The sequence below is a fragment of the Panulirus ornatus genome, chromosome 36 (assembly GCF_036320965.1).
Source record: "Panulirus ornatus isolate Po-2019 chromosome 36, ASM3632096v1, whole genome shotgun sequence".
Taxonomy (NCBI): domain Eukaryota; kingdom Metazoa; phylum Arthropoda; class Malacostraca; order Decapoda; family Palinuridae; genus Panulirus; species Panulirus ornatus.
In genome coordinates this window covers 16,132,282-16,144,531 of record NC_092259.1, presented here as the reverse complement: position 1 = coordinate 16,144,531, position 12,250 = coordinate 16,132,282, and the positions used below count along the sequence as shown (strand labels likewise).

The window sequence follows — 12,250 nt, the reverse complement described above, 5'->3', positions numbered from 1 at the left end:
ACAGCGGGTACTGTACCACTATGGTCAACTTGTACCAGCGGGTACTGTACCACTATGGTCATCTTGTACCAGCAGGTCCTGCACCACCATGGTAAACTTGTGCCGGCAGGTCCTGTACCACTATGGTCAACCTGTACTAGCAGGTCCTGCACCACTATGGTCAACTTGTAACAGCAGGTCCTGCACCACTATGGTCAACCTGTACTAGCAGGTCCTGCACCAGTATGGTCAACCTGTACTAGCAGGTCCTGCACCACTATGGTCAACTTGTAACAGCAGGTCCTGCACCACTATGGTCAACCTGTACTAGCAGGTCCTGCACCACTATGGTCAACCTGTACCTGTACTAGCAGGTCCTGCACCACTATGGTCAACTTGTAACAGCAGGTCCTGCACCACTATGGTCAACCTGTACTAGCAGGTCCTGCACCACTATGGTCAACCTGTAGCAGCAGGTCCCGTACCATCACGGACAAGCAGCACCCACAAGACATATACCAGAGCACAGCAGCCACAGGTCATATACCACAACGCCTTGTGCCAGCAGGATCTGTACCATATGGCTGTCAGTCTGACCTCACAATGTGTCATAAGTAAACAAAAACATCTTGATAATATATTGGAAACATTGCTTTACGTGTGCACGGCCAGTGTTTTAAATACAGTCGATTACAGTTAGTTTACAAATGGCAACTATACAAAACACAGGCTAATCCTCATTTATGCGCTCGCTTGCCCATCTAAGGCCATGAAACCATTCGTGGACACTCATATCTTGACCTCATCTTTCAATCAAAGAAGCTTCTCATCCCCAGACACTCTTACCATTCAAACAACCTTTGACTCAGTGTGTTCACCTTCCATCTAATTTCCGCAAGGCCACATCCACTAGTGATATCCTTTCGTATCTCTCGGGTGCCAGATCCAGTGGTGATATCCCTTCGTATATCACAAGTGCCAGATTCAGTGGTGATAACCCTTCGTATCTCAAAGTGCTAGATCCAGTGGTGATATCCCTTCGTATCTCGCAAGTGCCAGATCCAGTGATGATATCCCTTCGTATCTCACAAGTGCCAGATCCAGTGGTGATATCCTTTCGTATCTCTCCACTACCAGATCCAATGATGATATCCTTTCGTATCTCACAAGTGCCAGATCCAGTGGTAATATCCCTTCGAACCTCACTGGTGCCAGATTCAGTGGTGATCTCCCTTCGTATCTCACAAGTGTCTGGTGACCCTTCTCTTGTGTTAAGGTTTTGACAGTGTGGAATCAGTGTCTCAATCCTTCTACACAGAATACAGAACACCACGTCTATCTTGTTCAACTTTATCATCATCAGAAACATTTCATGAAGCCCTTCCCAACCCTCCTCTTGATCGGTGTCTGGTCATGGCTTCAAGTGGCTACATTCCTCTGTGTTTCAAGGTGTCGATCGCCCACAGCATCAGCACGATGCTCGAGGAACATGGTCTCTGTTAGTCCCCATTCTAATCTCCTCTCCTGTGGTTGACGGAGGTCAAGGGATCCTTTTCTTCCTCCAAAGCTCGTCCATTATGTGAATCCTTTTCCGATTTAAATAATTTCTTGGGTATGCATGCGTGAGTGAAATTAATTACCTACATGTGCTGTACAGGGAGCAAGTTTGATACTCGTGTCTGTGTATATATGTGATCAACTGTGATTAGTGTTTGTATGTTACGAGGGAGAGAAGTTTATATTTGCGTCTCCAAACCTTGCATATACGTGCCATATCTTTGCTACTGTGTGCGTACACAGACATACACACACCCCAGCCCAAGCCAGGGGAAAAGATGAAAAGCTGGGACTTGTTCTTGGCCAATTACCACAACCATGCGGGCCCGACCTCGGGCGGACCCGTGGTGACTCACGGTTAGCAACGCTAACCAAGGAGTGACTGTGTTTACCTATCTGAACATCATAGGGAGGTAGTTTCACACCTGTGGAAGCTCACCCTCAAACTTTCGTATCATACAATCTTTTCCATCTGTTCTTACTCCCTTCACCTGTTTCATATGGGCATCGTCTCGGTTACTGAAGACGTGATTCTTTACGTCTGTGATCAGTGTCTTAAATCAGATTCCAGTAATGACCTCCAAACTCCTACTGTCTTTCACTTTGCATGTATTCGTTCATGCTTTAGAATGATCTTTTTTCATCAGTGTCTTACACTATATATACTAAGCTATCATATAGCGCAGATTTTCAGTCTCCTCTTTAAAGAATAAGTTATTAACCTTTACCCTTACACTGCCCTGGCAATGATCTCTTCACCAATTCCTTACATATATCACAAGTTGTGACTCGAGTGTTTCAGTACATTCCGCGGGTACTTTGTCCAACAACCTCTTCCTCCTCACTCTTCTCATCCTTGCTCTTGCGTAGTCAACGAGGAAGATCAATTCCATCTTAATTTCGTCTCTAAGATCTTATCTATTTGTTTCTCTGTGGTTTCTACAGCTGTGGCTCTTTACACCCGTCTATTTGCATATGCTTATTCAATAGCGTGTTTGTGTATTATAAGTGATACATATCTCTACATATCTTAATTCTTTTTACATATAACTCTACTAAAGGACTCCTGATAGCATTTCATTATTTCCGTTCTCCCAGTCTCTCGTAAACAAACAAAATACAAAACAAAAACATGTAACCAGACCAAACATACTCTCAACCACAAAATATGGATCATTTAAAACACATATTCGTATTTCATGGATTTAATGACCTTTTAGACAAACTGACTCCTGGCCACTGAACATTAGGTCAGACGATCAAGTAAGTACGACCCCCTAACCCGATGATACGACCCTTAAGCACGACCCCTTGTGTGTGATGGCCTGGTCTTTGAAGTTCACTCAAGAGGCTGATGGTCTTACAAACATTATCATAATCTTAAGAATTTCCTCGTCGTCTTCCTAGACAGCGTATGTGAAGTCTGTCCCATTCATACAAACTCCGTTTCCTGCTGAATCAGGGTGGATTAGGCGCACACAGCTGTGTGTGTACAGTCTAGATCCTGATGGACAGTCTGCTATTGTAAACGGCTTTGTCCAGTGATGGCTGAGTGACTGCTGTTTTTCTTCAAAAGATTTAAGGAAATTACGATATCTTGAGTCAGCATCAGTTGAAAAGGAAAGTCATGAACAGAAATCGAAGACCAGCTTTTGTATGTATTTTATTCTCTTCAATGCGTTCCTGAAGTATATCAATAGGAAGCTTTGACAAGTTTGTCAGCTGAAGGACAGGAATGAATTCCTGTGTTATTAATCCACGTAAATAAAGATATGATAGCAAAGCAGAAAAGCTCGTCTCCGGCTTGCATCAGGTAAGGCATCTGTCTGCAGTGCAGTTAATCACCTTGTTTACACAACCCCCTCACACGTTATGGTTCGAGCCGATAGAAGCAAGTTACAAAGTTGGCTTCGAGATGCAGTTCGCAGAGCGGTGGTTCATCAAGAGGGGGATGGACGACGAAGCTGACTTAGGGACAATCATTGACACAGACGTTCTCCAGAGCACACACGGTGTAGTCCCAGTCACAGATCAACGTCAGTGGGTTGAAGAGGGTATCGGGAGCACACGGCTCCTCTACCGCGTCGTAAGAACCACTAGTGTTCTGCCAAAGCAAAAAATTCAATCGTTTTTATTTGTGTGTGTGTGTGTGTGTGTGTGTGTGTGTGTGTGTGTGTGTGACTTTTTCTTCAGAATCTTAACGGAGAAGATATCGTCCATTGCTGATGTAATGGTAGTTTGTTGATTCTGGTAACGTGGCTGCAGTCAGAAGGTTATGGCAGGTTCCTCAACGAATGTGTTGAGGGCGAAGGTACAACCGGTTGTGGCTGAGCTGATGGAGGAGGTACAGAATGAAAACTAACTGACATCTCGTCCTGCTGTCCACCTTCGCTTCCCGCTGTCATCCAAAGTCCTCAGTAATGTTCGTTATGTTACCTGGTCATCTACTTCCAAAATTGTAGGCGTCGAGGATTCGAACCTAGACCTACCGCGCAGCACGCCCCGTGGTCCAGTGATGAGCGGCCTGCCACGCGGTAGGACTAAGTTCGAATCCTCGACTCCCACAGGTGTATCGTTATCATCTATTCCATGTGTCCAGGACATGTTAAGGATAGACTGGATAACATGTTAACGGAGGATATAATCTGTACCTACAGGAAAGAATCCTTTACTTACGTGTGGCAACATACTGCATCACAAGTGACGACGAAAAAGGTGGCTACTCACCGGAGAACAGAGCCAGTAATGATGGCAGTTGCTGGGGTCAGCATTGATGCCTGGCTTCTGGCAGACTCCCTCTGGTGGTGGAGTGTTGGGTGTGGTGTGAGGGGTGGTGGTGGGTTTGTTCGGATCCTGGTGGATGAAAAGTATTTGTTTACACAAATCATGAATCATTTTACTTCTTCTACTGATAGCTTAGTGCGGGCGACTGATTGCCCTACCTTAACCATCTTATATATCCTTATGCATATCATGAAAGAGCTTGTGAGACTATAGATTAAATGGTCAACTTCGTACAACAATATAAAATGTACTTACAGTATATTCTCTGCGTAAGTAAAGTAAATACACATTTAAAGATTAGAAATGGTTTGTGAAGTGAAACAGGGTTGTGTGCTGTCCCCATTACAGTTCATAACAAACCCACTTAAGGTCATTAGATCTATAATCCAACATAAGACTCACATATGTGGATGATATTTGCAACTTGGATGCGATCGCAGAATCTCTTCGAGAAGCAACAGAAATACGAGTGAGAGAGTATGAAATGACTGGATTTCACATGAAGATCGAGTCAGAGATGTCTGGAAAGGATCAATTAGTTTTCCACATACGATTAAATCGACGTATTTGATTACGCTGGAGTCAAACTGTCAGCCATATGAGGTACTCAGACAGGCATGGAGAAAACAGAAAGACCTTGAAAGGTAATACCATTAATAACAAAAGAACAAAGAGCTAAGTAGAGATTTATAGAACATCCAGAGAGAGTGGATGGAAAGAACATAACTGAGGTAATATTTCGCTGGGGCTCTGGCCGGAAGAAGCCTAGCAGACCGACCTAGAAACAGCTGGAGATCTTTACAGAGTACAGAACCAGAAACCTGAACACATTTTGAAAGGACGGATTTTTCCAAGGTTGGAAGGTTTTTGATCAGGAGAGTACGGGACTCACCGGAGTGGTTGTGGGCCTCGGTACTGGAGTCCCGATGTCAGCGCCCGTAAATGTCTCGACCAAGGTCTTGATGAGGTCGAAGTCCCGGTTGTAACACTTGCCGTGGAAGTCGTCCGTCTCTATGCTCCACACCATCATGCCGGCCAGGTTCTTTTCTTTGGCGTAAGCTGCCTGCACGAACCAAAGGCATTCTCTCAGTGTCAGCCACAGGAAGGAGAAATTATCACAACTAAAAAAAAATATTACCGACACTAGGTACGTTTTTTGAGCAAGATGGTACGACCCTAGAGCACGACGGTACGACCTTTCAGCACGACAGTAAGATCCTTCACATAATGGTAGCCTGGTCTTTGACCTGATCCTTACGAGTCGGTCATATGATCGTGCTCAAGGGACCGGACCGCCGTGGTCAAGCGTCCTACCGTCATGGTCGTGTGGTCCAGCATCGCCCTAGGCCTCTACTGGGCCACACAGGAACATAAACATGATTAATAAAAACTTCATTTAGTATTAAGCAAATTCCTGGAGTGTAGCAGACTCGACAAGAGACATATGAAAGATGAAACAACACTCGCACTGAAGACTTAAGTACAACACTCACACTGGAGACTAAAGTACAACACTCACACTGGAGACTTAAGTACAACACTCACACTGGAGACTTAAGTACAACACTCACACTGGAGACTTAAGTACAACACTCACACTGGAGACTTAAGTACAACACTCACACTGGAGACTTAAGTACAACACTCACACTGGAGACTTAAGTACAACACTCACGCTGGAGACTTAAGTACAACACTCACACTGGAGACTTAAGTACAACACTCACGCTGGAGACTTAAGTACAACACTCACACTGGAGACTTAAGTACAACACTCACACTGGAGACTTAAGTACAACACTCACACTGGAGACTTAAGTACAACACTCACACTGGAGACTTAAGTACAACACTCACGCTGGAGACTTAAGTACAACACTCACACTGGAGACTTAAGTACAACACTCACGCTGGAGACTTAAGTACAACACTCACACTGGAGACTTAAATACAGAGGAAAAATGAGGTATATTTGATGACATGTAAACACTGTGTGTGGTGATCACGAGCACATGATGTGCACATGGGTTGGCTCTTCTTCCCGTCTAGTAGTGTGGCGTACTCGTCCTCCTGTGTGATGAATTTGCCTTCCCATCTGGTAGTGTGGTATACTTGTCTTCCTGTGTGATGCATCTGTCGTACTGTGTGGTAGTATAGTGCATTTGTCTTCCCATCTGGTAGTGTGGTATACTTGTCTTCCTGTGTGGTAGTGTGGTGCGCTTGTCTTCTATGTGGTTTCGAGTATTTGACATAGTGTGTGATGATGCACCGTATCTCTCCTTGTATCTGGTAATGAAATGCTGTGTTTCTTGTGTGTGTGTGTGGAGAGAGAGAGAGAGAGAGAGAGAGAGAGAGAGAGAGAGAGAGAGAGAGAGAGAGAGAGAGAGAGAGAGAGAGAGAGAGGAGAGAGAGAGAGAGAGAGAGAGAGAGAGAGAGAGGGGGGGGGGGGAGAGAGAGAGAGAGAGAGAGAGAGAGAGAGAGAGAGAGAGAGAGAGAGAGAGAGAGAGAGAGAGAGAGAGAGAGAGAGGAGAGAGAGAGAGAGAGAGAGAGAGAGAGAGAGAGAGAGTGTGTTTGGCTACTGGACCAAGGGTCATGGCGTCACCCATGAGCATACAAGATCTTGAGGGTGATGGTGGTGGTGTCAGCAGTAATGCCATGGGCCACCGTCAGGAGGGTCGTTCATACCTTGATGGCGACGGAGTCGTGGTCGTCGTAAGAACACCAAATTCTGCCATAAGGCATGTAGTAGGCGTAGGGTTCGTTACAGCCAGGCTCTACAACCACCGTCCAGCCCTCCTCCTTTATCTTCACACAGATCTGGAAGGATCTCACACGTTAGTACATGGCAGACCTCAGAGAGCTCTTGTTCCAGTTGCCAGATGAATGAAATATCTAATACGAAGAGAAAATCAAAATGGTTCAATATCTTTAACCCTCCAAAGACTTCATTCGAAACAGATGTTCAAGATTTGTCTGGCTAGAGGAAAGAAATACCTGATGGCCTATGATAAGGTCATCTGCTGGAGGACAGTCATAGGACCGTAAATTCCCAGTCTGTATAGATGGAGACTGGATAACGAAGCGAAATGGTGTGCTGGGAGAAGTTTTAAGCTTCTCCCAGCACACCAATTCTTCAATGAAGAAGAAGACAGCAAGTTTCACATATGAGAATCTCCTACGTTGTTTGGGAATAACACATGTAAGCCGGGCGATCATCCATCAGGGAAACATAATGGGATGGAAGGGGTCCAGTCGTTAAGATCGACGACGTAAGCTCTTGTTTCTGGTTCGAGCGTCCAGGGAAGGCGTCCATTTCTCGTTTTAGGTTGAAATTTTATTTACAACTGCTTATTGCAAGTTTCTTAACTATGACCGTGTAAGTATAACCCATTTTCATAAATAAAGGAAGTTTTCAACTGATTCTTAATAACTTGCAACACAAAAAGTATCAGATTTCAAAAGATGAACATCTATAACTGGACGAGACTAACAAAAGTATGATTCATGAAGATTCTTGAACAGGTTCATGTGTATAAGTACACCAGACTGAGGGAGGAAAAATTCCTGTTCTTAAAACTGAGGTTTTACGTGAGTCCTGCTTTTCTGAGAAATATAATGAATTAACAAACACTTCTTTCATTTTAAAACCATAATAAAACTTTCAACTCACATTAATCCATCATACATGAAATTGTCTGTACTCATAACATATTGTTGTGTTATCATTACATGCATGGAAAGGACGGATAACAGGGATACTGTGCATGACACGATTAATAGATAACACGAGATCTAATGGTGCATTACGAGGCCATCTTTTTGTTTGGCTTAGACGGTGGTAGTAAACAATCTAGAACACATACCGTTTATACCACAATGACCCTAAGAATATATGTCCCAGTGGAGAGAGCGGACGAGCAAGTCATACTAACGGACAAACGTTCACAGTTGATCATAAAATCATATACATGGCCAAAATATTTACCTCGTTGTAGCCCATGAATCCTGGGGTGTTGGTGTATGGTCCTGGTCGGCCAGGCTGGGTGGCTGGGGCGTAGTAACCATGCTCAGCCTCGCTGCTCAGGCTCCAGCAGCGACCGTACAAAGGAACGCCCAGAGTTATCTTAGTGCTCGGCATTCCTCCGTCGATCCAGTAGTTCACAGCGAAGTCCTGCAACAGAACTGCCAGTGAGGTTCTGGGGGCATTCACTCGTGTATAAGATTCATGAGTGTTGAACCCCTTGATTACTATCATTGCTCAAGTACCGGCAGGTAAGACTCACCTGATTCAGGTAGACGTTGTCGCCAGTGTCCATTGGGTGGGCATAGAGACCAGACTGGTGGTGTGTGTAGTCGTCCCAGGCACCGTGCAGGTCGTACGCCATCAAGTTCATGAGGTCGAGGTGCTCAGCCACGCCGGGGATGTCGTAGGCCGCGTCGATGGTAGCCTTACCTGCTGACACGGCCGCCGTCAGGATCATACCGTTGGCGTGGAGCGCCTCCTTCAGTTCACGCAGTAAGATGACGAAGTTCGCCTACAGGAAGCCAGTGGTGTTGTTACACACGCGCTCACAAACAAATGACTCATGATCTTAACCAATGAAGAAAAAAACGGCGAATACTGTCTGTATCCATACACACTTTCTCACACTTTTGGTATAAGACAGTGTGTGGCTTGTTACATGGTGTGTGGTTTTTGACAGTACTTAGTGTGTGGTGTGTGGTTTTTAAGACAGGTATTTCACTTCCTCCAAAATTCATACATACTCTTCTTTTTCTTTCATTAACTTCTCCATATTCCAATAAGGCCCGTAACTGGGGCTGACAACGTGAAAACAGAAACTAATCCTCACACTTGTGATCGAACATCGAGTGTGGTTTTGAAAAGTACTGAAGGTACATGTCCTAAACCTCCAGCACAGATAACGGACGTTCTTATAGTTTATCACAGAATCTAATCAATCTCTGAGCAAGAAGGCTAGACGGATGCGAGGCAGTGCGCTGGTTAGCGACTCAACACTGTGGCTGTATTCAATATTCCCCAACTTATTCAAATGCATATAAACACATAATCAAGATAGATACCTGTTCAAATATACATAAACATGCAAGATGAATACAGTATGTTTTATTTGAACCATAAATTCATTGTGATCATTAGCGGGTAAAAGCAAAGAAATAAGTCTTGTTTACGTTTCGAGTCGAGCCACATACAGTCTCTGAACTAATATGAGACAGACCTGTAGTAAATACGTGAGGGCCAGTAGTATCTGTTGGCCTAGTTGTAGAATTTGACGGACCAATAGGAAATATGAGACGGGCCAGTAGTAATATGTACTGAACTAGTTGTAATATGTGACGGGTCAGTAGTGATATGTACTGAATTAGTTGTAATATGTGACGGGCCAGTAGTAATATGTACTGAACTAGTTGTGATATGTGACGAGCCACAGACGTCAAGTGTCCATGCTGTTAGAGAGAGGAAGAAGGACCAAGTGACCCACCTTGTCTTCAGGCGCACCACCTCGCTGGGTCGGGTACTCCCAGTCCATGTCCAGACCGTCGAAGTTGTGTGCCTTCAGGAGTTCTACGGAAGAGTCGATGAATATCTTTCTGTTGGCAGCAGACTTTGCCATCTGTGGGTACACGATTTGTTCTTGAGGAAATATTCACAGAAAATCCAAAAGACGTCACTTGTAACATATTCAACTACTCACTCGTTTTACACAATGCATTCCAAAGGAGGATACCTAAATAATTTACGTCTTTGCTTAAGCTGGAATATCTAATCACAGAACTCGAGATGTATGGACGGAAGAGAAGGTGAGTACGCACATTGGAGTACTTGGCAGAACCTTCATTCCAGCCGCCTACTGCCAGCAGGGTGATGAGATCTTTGTTTTTCTGTTTGAGAGCAGTAAACCTGTCGAAGGCACATTTACCATAGTTGTCGCATAGTTCGTTCCACGGGTCCAGCACCTGAAGAAAGCATAAGGTCAAATCATCACAAATCTTTCGTTCTCTCTACGTCGTAAAGTTTACTTCTTGGTTTTGTAATTTGTTAAGAACAACGAAGGAGAGTACTTACTGGATCTCTCCTGACGTAGGTGCTGTTACTCACCCTGATCCTGTTGTCGTGGCCGAGTCCAGCGAAGCCGAAGACCAGGTGGGTACAGATGCCAGGGTCGATGTCTTCCACGTCAAACTTGCCGTCCCCTTGCCTGTACACGGCCCAAGACCCGTAGTAACACACCATCAAGCTCTCTGCACGACAAAGCCACCAACAATGACGCATAATCATTACTTTTGTTTAACATCTAGAACGTTGATGAAAAGAATTCATTGTGATGTGCCCCAAATGTGTTTCCTATTTCCCGCAAGAGCGAGGTAGCGTCAGGAAGATGAATGAGCCTTCGAGGGGAGGGGAGGGGAGGGGGGGGGAATTCCTCATTTGGCTCTTTCACATGTTCCTTCTTTCGGGAAGTAACTTCGCCAAGCAAGGAGAGCTTCTCTAAGGCTCATGATGCATCTGAATGCATGGGGGATTATGTTAATATTCGACGTGATTCCCATTAAACCCATTTAATAAAAAAAGCAAGTATCCACGGCAAAGTCAGAGAAGTTATTGTATCATAGCAATAACTAGCAGTAACTTGCTGATAACTTTCTGTCACGCTAATAACTAGCAGAAAATATTTTGTCACGCTAATAAGAAGCAGAGGACTTCCTGTCATGCTAATAACAAGCAAAAGTCACTGTCACTCTAATAACAAGAAGACTTCCTGTCATGCTAACTAGCAGATTTCCTGTTATGCTAAGAAGCAAAAGACTTCTTGTTAAGCAAATAACAAACAAAAGACACAGTCACTCTAATAACAAGCAGAAGACTTCCTGTCATGCAAATAACAAGTGAAAAGCATTTTGTCACGCTAATGACAAGCAAAAGACATTGTCACGCTAATAACCAAGAGAAAAATTCCTCTCATACCAGAAGAATTTCTGTCATGCTATGAGACAGATTTTCTTTTTCTAAGCAAATTATATCAATAGGGTTGTATCACCAAATCTCACTCCCTCACTGTAAGATAGAATCATTCTACCACTCAAAATTTAGCTAAATTCACTGTTCTAGGATCGTAAGGACAAAAACAGCCAAGATCAAGAAAGGCCAGCCATTGGGCTGCACATCCAGCGGAAACGTGCTAGGGTCCTTGGCACCACTGATCCTATTACCTTCAGTGCCACCATATCCAGCCCACTAGCAGCCAAAGCTCATCTTAGCAAATGATAATCATAGATGAACGTGAGCGAAGTCCGTCTTACCGGTGAGAGAGAGCGTGACGCTGAGGACAGCGAACAGCGTTAGCAGCTTCATACTGATGCCGATATTCCACCACCAGTGGCACTGCGGTGACTAGGCCTGGACCTTATAAAGGACCGATCTATCCGGATGTTGGGGTGCGGGCGTGAGAGCTTCGGCAGGAGGTGCATCACGATGCTTGGGTGTCAGTTGTGGTGGGTCTCAGGCTCTTCACTCTTGACATACCGCTATGTCATGTTGAAGCTGTTGATACCATGGGAAACTCGTCCAGATACAATAACAACAACAATAAAAAAAAATCCAAAGGACGTTCTTGTGATATTGTCGTCGATTTATCATTTTTGGGTCTTAAAAAATGAGGACTTCAAGGAGAGGAGCACCCACGACGAAGACGACGGTCGTCACCAAAGACAGAGTGCAAGTAGGCGGTCATCTCAAGGTCTGTCCGTCGAACGGATCAGCAACTCCTCGAACTTGGAAGTCAACCCATGATGCCCCTCGGGGAAATCTGTGGGAGAAATAGGGCATCAGCGAATGCTTGACGTTGTCGTGGTTAGGTTAGGGCACACCAACACAGGTGCTGCCAGAGAATGTCGATCTGCATACTTG

The 12,250-nt window shown here is 44.6% G+C and overlaps 1 protein-coding gene across 1 annotated transcript; it reads right to left on the bottom strand.

Annotated features, from left to right (window-relative positions):
* Positions 1-2,725: 2,725 nt before the first annotated feature.
* On the bottom strand, positions 2,726-11,801 carry LOC139760413 (chitinase-3-like protein 1). Its single transcript, XM_071683584.1, has 10 exons — positions 11,644-11,801; positions 10,442-10,584; positions 10,156-10,299; positions 9,825-9,956; positions 8,604-8,855; positions 8,306-8,491; positions 7,006-7,137; positions 5,213-5,383; positions 4,264-4,389; positions 2,726-3,640 (listed from the first exon to the last, which is right to left on the bottom strand). Exons 1-10 carry the CDS (start codon positions 11,693-11,695, stop codon positions 3,506-3,508), a joined length of 1,473 nt encoding a protein of 490 aa, XP_071539685.1. The 5' UTR covers positions 11,696-11,801; the 3' UTR covers positions 2,726-3,505.
* Positions 11,802-12,250: the final 449 nt, after the last annotated feature.

Excerpts from the sequence above, each read along its gene's own strand:
- LOC139760413 (XM_071683584.1), bottom strand. The coding sequence starts at position 11,695 with ATGAAGCTGCTAACGCTGTTCGCTGTCCTCAGCGTCACGCTCTCTCTC. Across the intron at positions 10,585-11,643 it reads CGTCACGCTCTCTCTCACCG|AGAGCTTGATGGTGTGTTAC; the intron begins GTAAGACGGACT and ends TTTGTCGTGCAG. Across the intron at positions 7,138-8,305 it reads GATTCATGGGCTACAACGAG|ATCTGTGTGAAGATAAAGGA; the intron begins GTAAATATTTTG and ends AGATCCTTCCAG.